At 36.9% G+C, this 20,983-nt stretch overlaps 1 protein-coding gene across 1 annotated transcript in view; it reads right to left on the reverse strand.

Annotated features, from left to right (window-relative positions):
- Positions 1-20,895, reverse strand: part of LOC110445135 (centromere protein J-like) — a 33,162-nt gene extending 12,267 nt beyond the window's left edge. The window contains exons 1-15 of the mRNA XM_021489559.1: positions 20,748-20,895; positions 18,764-19,198; positions 17,099-17,284; positions 14,205-14,362; positions 12,415-12,714; positions 11,358-11,627; positions 10,583-10,631; positions 10,132-10,187; positions 9,330-9,569; positions 7,354-7,722; positions 6,149-6,286; positions 5,633-5,703; positions 1,330-2,372; positions 817-923; positions 39-191 (exon numbers count right to left, since the gene is read on the reverse strand). Coding sequence (XP_021345234.1) covers positions 39-191; positions 817-923; positions 1,330-2,372; positions 5,633-5,703; positions 6,149-6,286; positions 7,354-7,722; positions 9,330-9,569; positions 10,132-10,187; positions 10,583-10,631; positions 11,358-11,627; positions 12,415-12,714; positions 14,205-14,362; positions 17,099-17,284; positions 18,764-19,115 — 3,492 coding nt within the window. The 5' untranslated portion in view covers positions 19,116-19,198; positions 20,748-20,895. The remainder of the gene's footprint in view (positions 1-38; positions 192-816; positions 924-1,329; positions 2,373-5,632; positions 5,704-6,148; positions 6,287-7,353; positions 7,723-9,329; positions 9,570-10,131; positions 10,188-10,582; positions 10,632-11,357; positions 11,628-12,414; positions 12,715-14,204; positions 14,363-17,098; positions 17,285-18,763; positions 19,199-20,747) is intronic.
- Positions 20,896-20,983: the final 88 nt, after the last annotated feature.

Consider the following 20,983-nt stretch of genomic DNA (forward strand, 5'->3'; position numbering starts at 1 on the left):
CTTGTCGACTTATTTTGAAAGTTTCAGTGGAGTCTTACCTCTTCTCTTTCTTTCCTTAATTTCTCTAAGTTTGCGTTTTCACTCCTGAACTTCTCAATCTCCTTCTCCAGTTCGGTAAGTTTCTCTCGCAGTAACTTGGACTGGACACCATCCGCTGATGATGCAGAACTTGTGGTTTGCATCTTTTGCTCCTAATAATGTACATAAATATGACTCAAGTTAATCCTTAATGCTATATAGGGTAACACTCATAGAATTTTGTTTATAATTTGCACAGAGAGTATCAGAAAAACTTAACCATGGATAAATAATAAAGTTCTGGGGTCAAGTCAATATTTTTTTTTCAAATATTTTTATTTTCTTATTGATTAAATTTTTGAAAATGGAAAATAGAACTTCCTTTATTTTTTTTTATCTTTTAATCATCAACAAAGTCTGTACAGTTGAATTTTTTCATCAAGGCACCAGTTTCCAGCTGAAGTGATGTATCGTAAACCAATTACATTGTACTGGGATACTTTCAGGTCAGAAAATCTGCCCACTGCACCACTCTCTGAACAATGGGACAAATAACTTAATCGTGGTTGCAGACAGGGTTGGATTATTGTATAGTTTGTATAGCTTTATAGGAAGAATGTAAAAATAAGATATCTGGATGAACTCAATTTCTTTTTACAAGTTTCAAATCCTGAGTTAAAATAAGGCTATGCTGTACTATATAACATCTATGCAGATTAAATATCATACATCCATGCTTGTGTAAAAGACATGTGCTGAAAATAAATTGATCACCAATATTGGACTATTTAACAATACCTGTAGTTGCTGTAGTTTGGATGGCTGAGGTTTAAGTTTGGGGAACAGTCGAGTCATGAGCTGAGAAGTGGGAGGAGTTCCGTCACTGCCTTCAGCTCCGGCACCACCTGGTGATGTTAAAATAAAACAGTAACCTTAGAAACAGAACAGGCTCATTTTACAGAGGTTTACAAACCTCCCTTATAAACAATGATTTTTTTCTTCGTTTGACAAAATGATATTTATTAGTGTATCAAATATGCTTTATTAGGTTTAAGTTGTGAAAGAATCTGACAAATACATTTGTACATTAAAGAAGAACGTCTATCATACTAACTAGTTTTGAAATATTGTCAAAGATTGAAGCATCCATTCAGATAGGACAGTATACACAAAAACTCATATTTTTCACACACACCTTTGAAAGAAAACAATTTAAAATCTGACAAAACATGAATATTCATACAACAGTGTCCATTTACATCGAAGTAAAATTGAGGTACCAACCTGGTAAGTTTATATCTAATTATATACCTGTTTTCATCTTTTCTTGCTCCAAACTCTTGCGAGGTGACTTTGATTTCAATGTTGTTTCTCCCCATTCCTCCTCATCATCAAAGTCATTATCATCTTCACTTTCCTGATTTTCCTCCTCCGTCCTTCTGTGTCCAGCACTGTCACTCCGTGAGAAACCCATTAGATTTTGTTTTGTTTCGATGAAGGACTGAATTTGTGGCCTTGAACTCTTACCACTGATTTTCAAAGCCGAGTATGACGTATCACTATCATTTCCAGAATTTTCATCTCCGTCTTTCGACGATAAGTCAGAGGAAATTCTAGGACTAGAAAATTTACCATGAATTTGAAAATCATTCTCGGCATCTTCTTCATCCTCCTTTTCCACAATGTTTTCTTTAACCTGAGGAAGTGAGCTAGGAATCGAAGTACCATGTGATGCAGGCAAAACATCACGTGAGATTACGATAGGAGATTTAGCTTGTGGCACATAGGCACTTGAGTTAAAACTAAGATTAAAATTATCTGTGTTCTGCTGCCTGTAATTAGACGATACATAACCTTGATGAGTAGACATTGTTCCTTGTGGAAACTGTGATTGAGAAGGGACGGCACCAGGATTAAGTTTCTGTAACAAATTGGACACAGTACTCATTGCTGATCGGTCCTCCTTGGACGCAACCTTTCTTGTCATAACTTTGGACGGAGATCGTGGGAAAAACATTTCTGAGTCCTCATCAGAATGATTGTCATTCTGACCATGAAGCACAAAATTGTCATTTTCTGTCTGAACATCAGAACTGGTAAAATGACCACTGTTTTTCTGTCCCACCTTTTCTATCACTTCATCAGAGTCACTTGATGAACTTTCTTCTTCTTCATCATCTTCATCTGAACTTCCCTCCTCCTCATTTTTATCGTTATCTTCAGTTTCAGTGTCATCGCTATTTGTATCACTCCAGGACTCGTCATCTTCCTCGATTTTTGGAGAAAGTTTAGATTTTGTTTCCATATGCTGATGAATGGGTAATGACTCCTTGGTTTCTGTTGAAGCATTTGGTCTAAAAAATAAAAATAGGACAGATATGTAATTTTTGACAGAGGTTAATTTGGAATAATCATTCCCCCCCAAAGAAAATAATTTGTGGGATTACTTTTCAAGTTTTATTTTCAAGTTAAGTCTGCATATGCTTTTGAGGGTTCTAGAATTAGCACAGATTTACTTCCAATCCAAGTTTCCTTTTGGTGCAAATATTCATCAAACTTCATGCACACAAAATGTGAATACTCATGAAATATAGAGAGTCATGACATGCTAACACTATGGTGTACTTATATTACAAGGTAATATTTTTGTTGTATTTGTAGCTCTGACAAAGATGTGAAACATAATTTGTGCAAATTCATTGCCATTTTGAGCAAGTTTTAAGTTTTGACTATTAAAAGGTGTTCACAGTTTTCAACCCACAAATAGTTTACAGGAACAGAATTATGGAAATTTTAACTCAAGAAGTCAGAACATAAACTGTATTCGTGAGACATTCATGAGACATACATACTGATATTGAAACATTAACTTCACTGTCAAACTGATCTTTTTAATCCATTCCAAAGAATGCTCTGGAAGTTTCTTTACAATTATCTTACTACAGAAAATCATAAAGACTGGACTACAGGAAAATCTTAGGGACAGTGGAGTGAAGACAAATCCCCCTGATTGGTATCTGTGGAGCGACTGGATGGGGACAGAGCTTGTTCCCCGATTGAAATTGACCTGTGAAAAGATTACTAAAATCTTTTACCTGTAACTGAGCGAGATCGGGTTATCTCAGTCGAGGGTTAAGATTCTGTAACAAAATGTTACAGAATCTTAGCCCGAGACTGAGATAACCCATTCTCGCTCAGTTACAGGTAATTGTTTTTTTTTCTCACACCTTTAGTTCGAAAAGAATTATTGAATTTTGCTAAAAACTACAAGTATCCTGCCTTGGGCCTCAAATGATAATGACCTCTTCACTACTAAAGTTGCATTTGAATGCTTCCACGTACAAAATGTAGACCGTCTTTACATAGATTACCATGTATTTCACAGTGTAGATTATATTTTATCTACAACATCAAATATCTAACAACATCAAAAATATACATTTAACGACAAAACAGAACATTTTTAATGCAAATTGTCAATTTCAAGCAGTTAAAGCGCGGATGAATACATCGCAATGTAAAAATTCCGTGAAATGTCACGTAAAAGTACAAGACAGATCGGACGAGATAGAAAACATTGGGTATAATGTGGGATATCACTGTCTGAGGTGCGAGAAAAACCTGTCTTTCCCTTAGGAACAGCTTACACACGCAATGATGTCACTATGACAGTGATTAACTGATAGTTGGAATTATTGTCGCTAGGAAAGTCTGCCAAATGACGTTCCGTGTTTTGACTGTTAAATTTTCATTTATTTGGTATTTATTACAAGATATATTAACTGATATATTATTGTTGGATAATTAAATAAAAATATTGTAAACGTTGTCCTTTAAATGGATTTCTGACTTTATGTTCAAGGTTCATCACCCCTATAGAATTAACACAATTGCAAATATGTTTCTACTGTATACAGGTAAGTATCATACCAACCTTGATTGTGTAGTACTGTATACAGGTAAGTATCATACCAACCTTGATTGTGTAGTACTGTATACAGGTAAGTATCATACCAACCTTGATTGTGTAGTACTGTATACAGGTAAGTATCATACCAACCTTGATTGTGTAGTACTGTATACAGGTAAGTATCATACCAACCTTGATTGTGTAGTACTGTATACAGGTAAGTATCATACCAACCTTGATTGTGTAGTACTGTATACAGGTAAGTATCATACCAACCTTGATTGTGTAGTACTGTATACAGGTAAGTATCATACCAACCTTGATTGTGTAGTACTGTATACAGGTAAGTATCATACCAACCTTGATTGTGTAGTACTGTATACAGGTAAGTATCATACCAACCTTGATTGTGTAGTACTGTATACAGGTAAGTATCATACCAACCTTGATTGTGTAGTACTGTATACAGGTAAGTATCATACCAACCTTGATTGTGTAGTACTGTATACAGGTAAGTATCATACCAACCTTGATTGTGTAGTACTGTATACAGGTAAGTATCATACCAACCTTGATTGTGTAGTACTGTATACAGGTAAGTATCATACCAACCTTGATTGTGTAGTACTGTATACAGGTAAGTATCATACCAACCTTGATTGTGTAGTACTGTATACAGGTAAGTATCATACCAACCTTGATTGTGTAGTACTGTATACAGGTAAGTATCATACCAACCTTGATTGTGTAGTACTGTATACAGGTAAGTATCATACCAACCTTGATTGTGTAGTACTGTATACAGGTAAGTATCATACCAACCTTGATTGTGTAGTACTGTATACAGGTAAGTATCATACCAACCTTGATTGTGTAGTACTGTATACAGGTAAGTATCATACCAACCTTGATTGTGTAGTACTGTATACAGGTAAGTATCATACCAACCTTGATTGTGTAGTACTGTATACAGGTAAGTATCATACCAACCTTGATTGTGTAGTACTGTATACAGGTAAGTATCATACCAACCTTGATTGTGTAGTACTGTATACAGGTAAGTATCATACCAACCTTGATTGTGTAGTACTGTATACAGGTAAGTATCATACCAACCTTGATTGTGTAGTACTGTATACAGGTAAGTATCATACCAACCTTGATTGTGTAGTACTGTATACAGGTAAGTATCATACCAACCTTGATTGTGTAGTACTGTATACAGGTAAGTATCATACCAACCTTGATTGTGTAGTACTGTATACAGGTAAGTATCATACCAACCTTGATTGTGTAGTACTGTATACAGGTAAGTATCATACCAACCTTGATTGTGTAGTACTGTATACAGGTAAGTATCATACCAACCTTGATTGTGTAGTACTGTATACAGGTAAGTATCATACCAACCTTGATTGTGTAGTACTGTATACAGGTAAGTATCATACCAACCTTGATTGTGTAGTACTGTATACAGGTAAGTATCATACCAACCTTGATTGTGTAGTACTGTATACAGGTAAGTATCATACCAACCTTGATTGTGTAGTACTGTATACAGGTAAGTATCACACCAACCTTGAGTGTGTAGTACTGTATACAGGTGAGTATCATACCAACCTTGATTGTGTAGTACTGTATACAGGTAAGTATCACACCAACCTTGAGTGTGTAGTACTGTATACAGGTAAGTATCATACCAACCTTGATTGTGTAGTGTGTGGATCCTTGTTAACATTGGCTTCAAGTTGCTTAGCTACTGACTGTCTGGGAGACTGCAGGAGATTGTAAATACATGTTAGACGAGTAAATAACATGACAATGGACAAAATATAGATACAAACTTTTAATACTGGAAACAATACGTAATCTTTTGTTTTAATTTATAATACAGGATATCTTATCATGTTAACAGTTTACCACCCTTCAGCTTCTATTGACCTTGACCTACAAAAATTACACATATTAATGGAACGCCTATTATCTTAACTTTCAAATGTTTGAACCTAGGACATGCCCCCAATAGCTTACTTTACTGCTGTGCAAATGCTTTTTTAAACGACTGCTTATTCAAACCATTTATATTTACATGTCTCCCGTTTGGGTTCTGACATTTGATTCTCTACTGTACAATAACATATTGTGTAGTGACCTACACCTAAAATTGAGCCAGAGTCAGACAAAGCAAAGCCTCATCAGGTAATGGTATGAGAAGCCTACCTGCTGCTGCGTCCTGTTCGATTGTCTGAGGCGGTCTCGCTGCATCACCTTGACAACCACTGAAGAGTTACTACAGAAAGATGCATTGTCTGCAAAATTCTCCAGCATTTCAAATTCATCCAAGTCTTCCCTCTCAAACTGAAAATTGTAAACATACTGAAGTTAAGTTTTAAAGGGTATTCGGCAATGTGTGTAATGAAATATAGTTAAATATTATCATTTTACAATATTTTATCAACTAGAACAAGCCACTCTTAGGTGTTTTACAATACAAAGATGTACAATTCCTACGATGAGTAAAATCAATACAATAGAATTTTACAGGAGCTATCTATGGCCCTGACTACTGGTCGTATGCCACTTGGTTCCTACCTGCACATGTCTACAGGAGCTATCTATGGCGCTGACTACTGGTCGTATGCCACTTGGTTCCTACCTGTACATGTCTACATGCTTGTGGATGCATAGAAGTGTTCAATCTGGTGTTGTGATAGTGTTTCCAACAGCCTCTTTTTACCACATTGCCATTTCACTTGAATGTAACAGCACAGACGACACTGTAGAACCTACCAGACCATTGTCTACTCCTCCTTGGTTATTGGAGTTGTGTGGGCAGGAGAAAGCCAGTTCCTCCAGCATACATACACACTCGCACGCTTACACAACACAAGCGTGTTAGATGTTAATAGGACGTCAAACAAAATAATTCCAATTATTATGATCATCACAATATTTCATTATTTTCTCTACTTAGTAGAGAGATTTCTATTTTATAAAGCAAAAAGTTTGAAAATATAGGATGGCAGAAATGTATTGAAAATGAACTGTAAATCCGAACTGTGGACTATATGAAAGGAGGATATCTGGCCAAGTGATCAATAGATTTTCTGAGGTTTGCATAGAAATCTCTCGACTAGAGAAAATAATGAAATATTGTTATGATCATAATTATTAGACTTGGTTGAAAGTTTCATAGGGCAAATAAGGTCTCATAATAACAAATAAACTTCTTCAGAAAAGGAAAATTAAAACCCTCATAATGGTTAAAAAACCACCCTCATAATGGTTAAATAAAAACCCTCATAATGGTTAAATAAAAACCCTCATAATGGTTAAAAAACAACCCTCATAATAATTAAAAAACAACCCTCATAATGGTTAAAAAACTTCTTAACGGAAAAATTAAAGACAAAATTGTAACTTACCTCAACATTCATTTCCCTCTGCTGTAATTTTTCAACAAAGGAGGTGTCATCTGGAATAGAATCAGGGGTTCTGGAGGATCTCGTGGGAATCCGTGACTTGATCTCTTCAATTTCTGATCGATAAGTGCTCTGTCTGTTTGGTCTGTTTTGACTCGGGTCCTTCTGGCTTTGACCTTGATAAATTCCTTGAAAATGATTTTGAATTTCATCTGTCTTTCGACTTTCACCTGTTAAGTTTGTATCACTGGGTTGTTTGCTTGCATGTCTCTGACTGGTCAATCCAGTTTTTGGTTTGACTGATGATTGGTTGGTATTTTTAGATGGTTGATTTCTAGGGGATGTCTTCAGAACGAGCTTTGTCTGTGGTTTCTGAGATAAAAACAAGAATACCAAAGTGTGAACAAAAAATATTTCAAACTCCAAATTGTATAAGGGCAGAATATGAGCAAATAAAAATAAATTTACGTGCAGACCATGAAAAAGTATATAAATGGAAATAATTAAAGACCAAGAGTAAGCATCATTTAATTTGCTTCAGCAAGGACACCGGCCATATAAATCTAATTCAATTCTAAGTAAAATCAGACTCTAAAAGTGAGAATCAGGATAGTAATGATAAAACAACACGAAACAAGCTTTAACAAAAACATTGACCTGTAATTGACAAAATTAAAACAGTTCATAAAGGCAGCAGTTGTCATAGTCATCAGGGATCTGATGAAATTCACACTTTACAAAATTGATGTATTTTTTATGCATAATTTTCAGCCTCATGATACAATTTCAATACAACAGTCATGATAGCATACATATTTTAATGGAAAATTTGTTTCTTAAATTTTCTCACATGGAGAAAAAAACAAAAAGATAATAACATGAAACTAGAAAGAAACTTTAAAATTTCAATCAAATCAAGAAGTTTTGAAATTTGAAATGAAATTGCAATTAAGTTAAGGCTGTAACAGTGTTTTCAGCTTCCCTATTTAAAGGATTAATAATTTTTAGTGGTATGCTGAGGATGATATGGTATGGTATGCTAAACACTCCAGACCAACTATTGTGTAACCCTGACAGTAGGGATCTTTTACCTTCGATTTACCCCGCAGAGACTTAAACACTCCAGATCAACTATTGTGTAACCCTGACAGTAGGGATCTTTTACCTTTGATTTACCCCACGGAGACTTAAACACTCTAGACCAACTATTGCGTGACCCTGACAGTAGGGATCTTTTACCTTAGATTTACCCCGCGGAGACTTGAACACTCTAGACCAACTATTGTGTGACCCTGACAGTAGGGATCTTTTACCTTAGATTTACCCCGCGGAGACTTGAACACTCTAGACCAACTATTGTGTGACCCTGACAGTAGGGATATTTGACCTTAGATTTACCCCGCAGAGACTTGAACACTCTAGACCAACTATTGTGTGACCCTGACAGTAGGGATCTTTTACCTTAGATTTACCACGCGGAGACTTAAACACTCTAGACCAACTATTGTTTGACCCTTACAGTAGGGATCTTTTACCTTAGATTTACCCCGCGGAGACTTAAAGACTCTAGACCAACTATTGTGTGACCCTGACAGTATGGATCTTTTACCTTAGATTTACCCCGTGGAGACTTAAACACTCTAGACCAACTATGGTGTGACCCTGACAGTAGGGATCTTTTCCCTTAGATTTACCCCTCGCAGACTTAAACACTCCAGACCAACTAGTGTGTGACCCTGACAGTAGGGATCTTTTACCTTAGATTGACCCCGCGGAGACTTAAACACTCTAGACCAACTATGGTGTGACCCTGACAGTAGGGATCTTTTACCTTAGATTTACCCCGTGGAGACTTAAACACTCCAGACCAACTATTATGTGACCCTGACAGTAGGGATCTTTTACCTTAGATTTACCCCGCGGAGACTTGAACACTCCAGACCAACTATTGTGTAACCCTGACAGTAGGGATCTTTTACCTTAGATTTACCCCGCGGAGACTTGACAGCAGGTTTTGTATTAGACTGGCTTGAAGCTTTACTGTTGGGTTTAGTTGATGGTGCTGATTTGTTGTCTCGACTGACAGAAGTAACCTCCCTTTTACTCCCTGTCTGTCTTCCTGACCCCTTGATCTGAGCAAACCGTGCTATACCCTCTCCTCTCTTCAGGAAGGGCCGCCTAGGACTCTGGGTAGAATCCTCCTCCTGTTTAGCCTGCAGCTGTCAAAAATCAGACATTTCAAACTTTGAAATATGAAACCATTTCATAGCTTAAGAGCATGCACACTATTTGGTTTGGCAGTTTTCAGGAGTGTAAATGTTATTGAGCTTTACGAGTTATCTAGAATAAAAAAAAAACATTTCTACAATTAATAAACTTAACCTGTCCAACTGTTGTTTGCACCACTCATTAATACAGCAGACCTTTCACACATGCTGTACATTGTACTAGAAGTAGTTTGTATTCGGAAATCAGTTTTTGCACTTCATCCATAACTTCAAGATGTCAAATATCAAATCAAAGGGGATAGGTTTAACATGTTTGTGAAATTAAAATAACTGCAAGAAATGTACAGAAAATGCAAAAATCTTGTAAATTGTAAATAAAACCAAGTTTTTATCATAAACCATCACCAAAACAACATGTCAAGTTGCAAATGAAAGCCATCAACTAACATTACTTTGAAACTAGAGTATATTTTATTTCATGATATTGAGGCCAAGATTCAAAACATTTTCTGAAATGGTCTTATTTCAGATAAAACAATAAAACAATCTTTACCTTCTCCTCTTCATCTCGAAGTTGTTCTTCTAACATTTGTTCAAAAGTTTTCTTCCCTACAAGAGCAAAATAAAAATGAATGTAAAACTTTTTTTTTCCAACTCCTACCTTAAGGATGTATGCTTCTCCAATATTACTGTGATAACTCCTTCCAAAAGAGTTACAAAACAAATAAAATATGTCACAAATAATAATGTTGACTGGCAATTGTCTAAACATGTAAAGGTACAGAGGTGATCTACCAAACCATTGTAAATTACTTCTATTTGGGAGAGTCAACTGTAAACTTAAAAGTATTGTGGGTATTTATTGAAAATATGAATTAAAGGAAGAAAACCATATCATTTGATGTTGTTACCTCGTCATATTTAAATCCTCTTGGATAAGGTCTTTGAAATGCAACTATGAACATTACCCTATATGGGAAATACACCTGTTTTACAGTACTTACCTGCCAATCCAGGCTTGATAGGTCTTTCATCAGGATGAACTTCTTCATCCTGTAAAATAAATATTCAATACAATTCAATGCTTATATTTATATATGATATCATAATGACGAAATGAAGTTGTTAGTATCTTTTATACGTAATTACAAATTTAAAACAATATTGTATCACAAGATTCTCAACATGACAAACCATGTGTGGGTTTGGTTTGATTTGTTTGTGTTTTACATCTTATTAACAGCTGTGGTCGTTCAAGAATGTGTCAAGGTTTGGTGGTGGAGGAAAACCAGAGTGCCCAGAGAAAAAAAGCATCATCCTGCAGCCAATACCTGGCAACTGCCCCACATAGGCCTTGAACCCGTGACCAAGTGGTGGAGGGCCAGTGATGGTAGACATTCAGACACAGTAACAATTCGACCACCACGACCCAAATGTGTGTGTACCGTGATCATGACCATAAGATGCCTATTTGATAAAGTTATTAATAAAATCCAAACATAGACTTATTAATGTACAAGATGTTAAACAAATATTGTTGTCACTACTGGATAGGTGGCAGGGGTTGATGTGGTAGTGTAGGGTATCAGTGGTTGATTTCATTGTAATTTGGTGCAGTATTAAAGTGGTATATATATAGCAGTTTTGTGTACCACTTTGTCAAGTTATCATTCCTATTAGGATTTTTACAGGTATCATAATAAGCAACTCTTTGAAGTTGGAGGTGAATATCAGCATAGGTTATGGAAACATTTTGTGTTCAAATTAGAAAATAATTACTTTGTATCTTCTTTCTAATGTTGTATCATCCTCATTTTCATCAAATTCATCCTCGTCATCATCTAACGGATGTTGTTCTAATTCATCGTTGATGTCATCATCTTGTTCCCTTCCTGCTTCATGCCCATTAATATGGTCATAATCAGTTTCTACCTCGCAGCTCAGCGCCTGATCAAGCGGACTGGATAACCGCAATGTCCCGATACCTTCATCCATCTCTAATTCGTTTGTATAAATTGCAGAGGACTTTTTACTCTTATCTAACATTCCCTGAAAATAAAACAAAATGGTATTTTTCTATTGTTGAACTAAAACTGTAAATAAAACATGTACGAACAGAGTAGAGCTGATAACAATAACGTACGGATGCATAAAATGTCAAACAAGTGAATAAGACATCACATTCAGGTACACTTTCATTTAATAGAACATAATAGATCTACAGCAATAGAATTTGTAACTAGAGATATGTTTTTGTTAATCACGTTGACCTAAAGGTGATGATTACAGTGACAGAGCTCTGCAAATCTGCTGTGGGTGATGCAGTTATAGTTCAATCAAGATATTCTCAATGGTTTAAAATCTACAGCCCAGGCAATATTTCACTGAAAATTTTGCACTTATTTGACCTTTGACCTAGCAGTTTAGGTCACAGTAACCTAATTACAGTGTTTTCATACCTTCTATGAGCGATGTAGGTACATTTCAAGTTTCAACAAGATATCTTCAATGATTTATAAGTTACCACCTGGACAAGATTTCACAGAAGTAGTGAAGGATCAGAAAAAAATAAACTAAAAGTGGAAGAAGTATCCGAGAAGAAAAACAAAACAAAATGAAACTTAAGTCTAATACAATATGTATGCCTTGCTACATTTAAAATGGACATTACTGAAGAGATAAGCCTAAAAACTGAATCCTTTGAATGGAATTTTCAAAATATCTTGCATCCTTGCAAGAAAAATAAAGAAATTTTCTCGCCATAAAAAAAGAAAATAAACAGGATCTTCTGACAGACCAAATTATTGGACCATATATGGTTAGATTTGTAATTTACCTGAGTTCTCCCTAGTTTAGTCGGAGCCATGTGACCTTGGGACGGCATTGACTGGTACATCTGAGAGGGTGGTAATGTCCTTTCATGGTTTCCATGGCGATGAGACATCTGATTTACCATCACATTGTTATTTTCCCCAACCTCAGACACGGATTCTAAGTTAGGGAACTCGTCTGTCATTGCCTGACTTCCTGTTGCCGAGTTTGTGTCACTGAACAAGTCAGGATTAGTTTTTACTTCATCATTTTCCTCATCAAGGTTGACGTACATCACTGGACGAGGCAACTGACCACCGGCTTGCTGTTGGAAAAACACCAAATAGAATCAAGGTTTGTGGAACAGGACTATGAAGTTCATTCTCCTACAGGTTTTTATAGAATATTGACGAAGCTAATGGCGCCCGGCCTTACTGTTGAACTTTTCTTTTAAAGGAAACGAGAAAATAATCCATCTTCTATATTAAGCATTTCATTATTTAAGGAAAAATGAGAAAAAGAATGCATTTATATTTTTTTTAAAGGATATCACTTTGTTAATTCCAGGCACAAAATTACTGACAAAATATTGTGGAATGAAATTAACCCCCTCTCCATTTAATCCATAGATGATTAGAAATTTTAAAACTTAATACTCAAACCAGGGAAAACAAGTTGTGTAGTCGGCATTTCCCAGTTTATCTTATGAGTTTGTAGTCAATAAAGATAATCCTATAGTACACCACTCCTGCAGGTGGAGGATCGGGAAAAGAATGGTAGGAGGCGACTTAAGTGGGAACCCCCTGCAGAATTGGGGAATTGCTTTGGTGTCCTCTATTTGGGGACTCAAAAGCGACCATAATAAATCTGCTGCGCCCATTTGCAATATTTTGGATCTTTATCTTTCTTTCTACTTCTTACTACCTTTTATTTCCTAACGCTTTGCTTGGCAACACCTTACTTTTGGCTTGAATGTTGAGCGTTCGCCCAGGTGAGGAAGGCAATGGGTTCAGTCCCCAGGCCGGGACATACCAAAGTCCTTTAAAAAATGGTAGTTGTTATTCCAAGCTTAACGTTCAGCATTTAGGGGAATGACAACTGGTTCACCCATTGTCAGTATAATGTGACCGGGCGGAATGCTGTGCTGGGTGCCTTTGGCATGGTATTTCAGTGAGATAGCACTATAAAGTCGCCATCAGATCCGCGCAATCACAAGGAGGCAAGCACACCAAAATACCCTGTCAAGCAAGCACGCATACACTACACACATGGAGGCACATCCTTAAATGACCTTAGCTGTTAATAGGACGTAAAACAAAATTAAACAAAACAAAACCAAACCTATAGTACACCATAACATTTACAACCCTTTGTATGGGATTCCAAGTCACTTTCAACATTTTTGTGGACAGATTTATCTAATAAGTACTTCCAGGAAGAGAAATAGTCTGTATGTGAAAAGACACTAACCCTTAAGTTATACTATTATGAAGACTTACTATATATTTTTTAACCTGTCATTCAAAAACTGATGTCACAAAATCATTCATTAATAGACTCTTTCACTCCCTACTCCCTTTGTCGCTGAGAAGCAATCACCTTTGATTGCAACCTTTAACCCCTCCCAAATCTCCCAAGGCAAATTTCAAATATTTTGAAAGTACATTGTACCTTGGATAATTTTTTGTTTTCACTTAATCAGTGATTCTTTTAACCCTTTCACCCCTATGTAACTTTAATAGCTCTACTGTGCATTGATCTGGATCAGTCTATTATGGTCTACAATGGTGAAAGGGTTAAATTAGTATCACTTACTTCCATCATGGTAGGTGGCAGAGACTGGAAGTTAGGGGGTCTCTGCATGCTGCCATTTTGCATCATGGGTGGGAACCCTGGTCCCTGTCCCCTCTGTCTGATGGGCGGGGTCTTAGTGGGAGACATGGGGTTATTCATTGGCCTATCTTGTTTCCCTCCTGAAAATGAGAGATGGAAAGTAAACAAAACAAGCTCACGTTTAACATAGCAGGATCTTTCCAGTTGACATTTTTTCAAATATAGCGTTAATGTGACTGTTCAAAACAACTTCATTATATTTGTGAGATGGTTAACTATTTTATTAATATATTAAACCAATTTCTACAATTCTCAAACAATAGAGAAAATTAGATTGAATATGAAAATACCAATGTTTTTGTATTTGTTTTATTTACATATGCTTTAAATACTGAACAGATTTTAGAATTTTGGGATTCATTGACATCATCAACAAGACATGCTAGCACACTTCACAGAAATTGTCGCATTCCAGTGAGCAATAACATTGACAATGATGCCAACTAAAAGCTGTTTAATATTTGTATTTACCAATTTTTTAAACTGTATTTTGATCTTTTATTTATGTATACTTATTCAATCTAGCCAAAAACATTATTTTCCTGATTTTTTCTTGACACTTTGCACTTTTTACTAGTCGTGACTTGTTTTTACAAATATGAATGTTATTTTTTTTGGCATTTTTCTGACTCAGCAAGTGCAATAGCATGATATCAGAATAGCTAAATTCACTTGATTATTTTGTTCTAAATTTCAAAAAATGAAACCAATTTTGTGAGAATTACTGCAGAAAAAGACTGGATTACATATAATTTCCAGATGGTCATGTTGCATTGTATTATACATAATCTACAAACACACACTGTATTACATACCCCTCTGAGAGTCACACTGTATTATATACCCCTCTGAGAGTCATGCTGTATTACATACCCCTCTGAGAGTCACACTGTATTACATACCCCTCTGAGAGTCACGCTGTATTACATACCCCTCTGAGAGTCACGCTGTATTACATACCCCTCTGAGAGTCACACTGTATTACATACCCCTCTGAGAGTCACGCTGTATTACATACCCCTCTGAGAGTCACGCTGTATTACATACCCCTCTGAGAGTCATGCTGTATTACATACCCCTCTGAGAGTCACGCTGTATTACATACCCCTCTGAGAGTCATGCTGTATTACATACCCCTCTGAGAGTCACGCTGTATTACATACCCCTCTGAGAGTCATGCTGTATTACATACCCCTCTGAGAGTCACGCTGTATTACATACCCCTCTGAGAGTCACGCTGTATTACATACCCCTCTGAGAGTCACACTGTATTACATACCCCTCTGAGAGTCACGCTGTATTACATACCCCTCTGAGAGTCACGCTGTATTACATACCCCTCTGAGAGTCACACTGTATTACATACCCCTCTGAGAGTCACACTGTATTACATACCCCTCTGAGAGTCACGCTGTATTACATACCCCTCTGAGAGTCATGCTGTATTACATACCCCTCTGAGAGTCACACTGTATTACATACCCCTCTGAGAGTCATGCTGTATTACATACCCCTCTGAGAGTCACACTGTATTACATACCCCTCTGAGAGTCACACTGTATTATATACCCCTCTGAGAGTCATGCTGTATTACATACCCCTCTGAGAGTCATGCTGTATTACGTACCCCTCTGAAGGTCACACTGTATTACATACCCCTCTGACAGTCATGCTGTATTATATACCCCTCTGAGAGTCATGCTGTATTACATACCCCTCTGACAGTCATGCTGTATTACGTACCCCTCTGAAGGTCACACTGTATTACATACCCCTCTGACAGTCATGCTGTATTATATACCCCTCTGAGAGTCATGCTGTATTACATACCCCTCTGACAGTCATGCTGTATTACGTACCCCTCTGAAGGTCACACTGTATTACATACCCCTCTGACAGTCATGCTGTATTATATACCCCTCTGAGAGTCATGCTGTATTACATACCCCTCTGACAGTCATGCTGTATTACATATCCCTCTGACAGTCACGCTGTATTACATACCCCTCTGACAGTCATGCTGTATTATATACCCCTCTGAGAGTCATGCTGTATTACATACCCCTCTGACAGTCATGCTGTATTACGTACCCCTCTGAAGGTCACACTGTATTACATACCCCTCTGACAGTCATGCTGTATTATATACCCCTCTGAGAGTCATGCTGTATTACATACCCCTCTGACAGTCATGCTGTATTACGTACCCCTCTGAAGGTCACACTGTATTACATACCCCTCTGACAGTCATGCTGTATTATATACCCCTCTGAGAGTCATGCTGTATTACATACCCCTCTGACAGTCATGCTGTATTACGTACCCCTCTGAAGGTCACACTGTATTACATACCCCTCTGACAGTCATGCTGTATTATATACCCCTCTGAGAGTCATGCTGTATTACATACCCCTCTGACAGTCATGCTGTATTACGTACCCCTCTGAAGGTCACACTGTATTACATACCCCTCTGACAGTCATGCTGTATTATATACCCCTCTGAGAGTCATGCTGTATTACATACCCCTCTGACAGTCATGCTGTATTACGTACCCCTCTGAAGGTCACACTGTATTACATACCCCTCTGACAGTCATGCTGTATTATATACCCCTCTGAGAGTCATGCTGTATTACATACCCCTCTGACAGTCATGCTGTATTACATATCCCTCTGACAGTCACGCTGTATTACATACCCCTCTGACAGTCATGCTGTATTATATACCCCTCTGAGAGTCATGCTGTATTACATACCCCTCTGACAGTCATGCTGTATTACATACCCCTCTGGGAGTCACACTGTATAACATACCCCTCTGTTTGGCAATTAGTGCCTGTGTACGCTGTTGCTCTGACTTCAGTGCCTGCAACTGCATTTGCTGTTGATTCATCAGCATATCTTGCTGCTGCAGCTGCCAGGAGCGTAGTTCTTTGAAGCGCTGCAATAGTCGGGACTGTTCCATGGTCTGCTGCTGCTCTAGAATATCCATAGTGGCATCTGAAGAAAAAAGGCAAATGTTCTGAAATGCCCTCTCAAAGGTATATATACACGTACATAATAATATCTAAACAAGAAAGTTGTCTAAATCTTCAGTCATAGAAACATGTTTATTGTTACTAATTGTTTTTATTAATAGTACATACCGGTTTTAGATATACAAATCTTTGGGCTTTTCTAGCTTTCTTGTATAAATTGTTTCAAATAAAAATAGATGAGACCCACTTCAGAAATCTTGCAGATAATTATTTTTCACTTCAAAAATGTTTTGATACCATTATGTCAAAATTTAAATAACAGTACTTAATACACTTATATTAGAAAGTTTTAATTTAATGACTCTTCCACCAACATCAACTGTTTATGACTGGCCTAATCTATTGTCCCATTGCATTGGCTAGATTTTTTGGTGACAACTCAATGTACATGTATATTTCATACATTTTCATTAGAAACATTTCAGCCTCATTTTCTCATATTACTTTTGTCACTGAATTCTTAAAGGAAGAAACTCTGACAATCTTAAACCAAATGAAAAACTTCCATCATTTTAAAACTACAAAATAACCAGGTCCAAACCTAATTTTCTTTGCGCATACAAATAGTACATTGTTTCAAACATACTGGCAAATACATTTCATATTTACAGTACTAGTTGCACGTCACAGGCAGAAGATTTTTTACAGCTTGTATTAGATGATTTTGCTTTTTTCTGGAAATGACTCAGCGTTAGTTGTTAAATGAGGCACAGTAGTCCAGTGGTAGGACGCCGGGCTCGTGACCGAAGGGTTGTGGGGTCGCGCCACGGCACGGCAATGTGTTGTATCCTTGAGCAAGATACTTTACTCCGCTTGTTCCAGTCTACTCAGCTGTAAATGAGTACATGGTTGGGCAGTGCTAGAATTGTTGAATGCTAGCTGTTAGCGCCGAAATGGCAGCTCCGGTTGTATGCTCCCCAGGGAGTTGAGAAATGTACTGGCTAGTTGCAAAGGCCCTATAACCACGGATAATAATTTGTGAACCGCTTTGCGACGACCTATGAACTAGGTTGTGATAAAGCGGTATATAAGAACCTCCAATTGTTATTATTATTATTATTATGACGTGGAATTCTGATGAAGTATTCAATAAACTAGGAAATAGTTGTAAAATTCACACTTTGATAGAAATTGAGCTAAATGCAAAGTGTAACCAAAGTCAGTGAAGAGGAAAACTTAGGAAACAGTGTCCTAAATATCATATGATGGGGTCGTGCTCCTGGTGATATATCGGCATAGTTTAATGACTTTGACTTGTTGTATTAGAGATAGATACTATTCTAACTCAGATGTCACATTGATAGACAGACAGAAAATGTCCACTTCACTAAATTAAATAAAAAACCACTGCTAATGTTATGGGGACATAAACAAATCTATAAATATTATCTACATGTATTAATATAACATCTTCAGACATAATACACTACTATATACTTACCTTTAGCAGGTTTTTTCTCCATTTGTGAATTCATCATTCCCATCATCATGGCATTTTGTGCAAACATTGGATTCAGCATGGCTGCATCAAAATTGAAAGCTTGATTGAACATCTCCATTGGCAAGTTAGCGGCCATGACAGGCACACTGGTCATTCCATTGGACGCTTTAACATCTCCGTTTGCATGCATGTCCATAATCCCTGCATGACCCATCCCTGTATCCTGCTTACTGGCCTGTCCCAATGGCCCCATTCTTGACCCCATTGACTCGCTGAGGTCCAGGTTGGGCCTGCCTCCTCCAGAGTTTCCAGCAGGCCACGCAGGATTGGGAGGAGGGTAATAATCATCCATTCTTGAGAATGGAGTTACATTTAGGATGTGTTTTGAAAAGCAACCACCTCAAGCTCTTCAGTGTTAACAAATTTACTGAAATCCTGAAAAATATGAAAAAATCCTGAAGACTACCACATAGATGGAAATAATGAATGGTTATGTCCTAACTACATAACTTTTTTCCCCTCATCACAGTGGGAAGGAAATTGTCCAAATCTGGTTTACAAGTAAAAATAAACGAATTTCCCTTTAGCTCAGTAGTAGAGCGTCCAACAGGGGAATTCTGGGATCACGGGTTCGATCCCCGGTGGAATCACACTACTCTCTTTAAATTTACGGTGCTATTTTTCATGTAATACATGTATAAGGATTTCCTAAAATAGTGTACTTTTTAAGAAATTGATATCCAATTTTTCAAATAAAGGACATGTTATGATGTATTAATGTATCTTAATATTATGTTTAGAATGAGGCCAAATTTAAGCTCAAATTATATCGGCAATGAAAACCTTTTAAAAGAGATATATATCTTTCTGTTTTTCCTTTTAAATTTGTCTTTGATTTCAGGACTTGGACAATACTGTTACTATTCTATTTGTACACTCATCACTAATTTGTAATAAATGAATATTTATCAGATTTTCACAAGCAGTCTTTGTTAGAAATCAACACATTTTTTTATGAGACTGGGTAGATGGAAAATAGTCCAAAATTGTACCAAATGACATGCAGTATAGTTAATTAAGATTTAATTTGGCCCCCCCCCCCCCCCTTATTAAAGCTGCTAAGTTTAAAAAGAATTGTCTAAGTTTATTGATGTTTTCTTATACATCTTTATAATAATAATTATTCAGGTAAAATAGGCATATAACAATACATGAATATCACAGAGTAGAGTAACAGCACAAGATTTTGCGACAGTACTCGTACCATAACATCAGGTTGGGCACAACGGCACACATGGGTAATAATCCTGCATTTGGGTAACATCGTGTATGTTATGGTTGAATGCATTTCGAATCTACTTTCACTATCCTATATAAAAAAATAAAATTTTTGCGTATCCCGGTTGAAACGGTGTGTTTGGCGCAGAAATTTTCCACAATAAACGCGTCCACTAGATTACATAACGTATCTTAAAAATTGCATGTGACTTGACATTGTTTTAAAAGAAATAACGCAAATTGGCAAAAGTCAGCATTTTAGTTTCGGTCAGGTACGTCTGGACCCCTCAATCTACCCGTACCAAATTTTCCTGAGGTCAGCCTCGGTCCAAATCTGTACCTGTCGTTTTCTTTGCGGGTTCAACCGTTTCAACCGGATACGCGAATGTAGCCCTGTAACATAACATTTTCATTGAGCATTAAGCGTGCCTGTTTTTGCTTACATTTTGTATTGACAACACTGTCAACACTCGGGCACCAGATTTGTTGGCTATTTTTTTTCATTTCAAGGAAACTTATCGTTCTAGTTATATTGATTTATTTGAAAATGGGTATTATGGTGTGTCTACACATTCGATTTAACACGATAAATGACAAAATAAGCCTTGGTCAAAAACCAAAACATTCGACATGTGCGCCAACCCAAGACAAGCTGTTGCATGCAAGTTGTGAATATATGTCAGTTTTAGAAAATTAGAAGTTGCACCTTCGGTAAAATTTAATCCAGTCCTTTCCTTGTTTCACATTTCTTTGTTTTGTTCGACGCGATCTCAATTATTGGTAGAAGCAAGAAAGATATGAAGGTCGTATCCTGCGTTACCCCACTTCTTGTTTACAAATGTCCGCCATTTTCTGAAAAAGTTTCAAATCTCGCGAGGTTAGACGAGATGTTTTACTTCTCTTTCAAGAAAATTTATGATCCCGATGGTAAGCACGTTCCAG

Source organism: Mizuhopecten yessoensis, unplaced genomic scaffold (genome assembly GCF_002113885.1).
Source record: "Mizuhopecten yessoensis strain PY_sf001 unplaced genomic scaffold, ASM211388v2 scaffold245, whole genome shotgun sequence".
Classification (NCBI taxonomy): domain Eukaryota; kingdom Metazoa; phylum Mollusca; class Bivalvia; order Pectinida; family Pectinidae; genus Mizuhopecten; species Mizuhopecten yessoensis.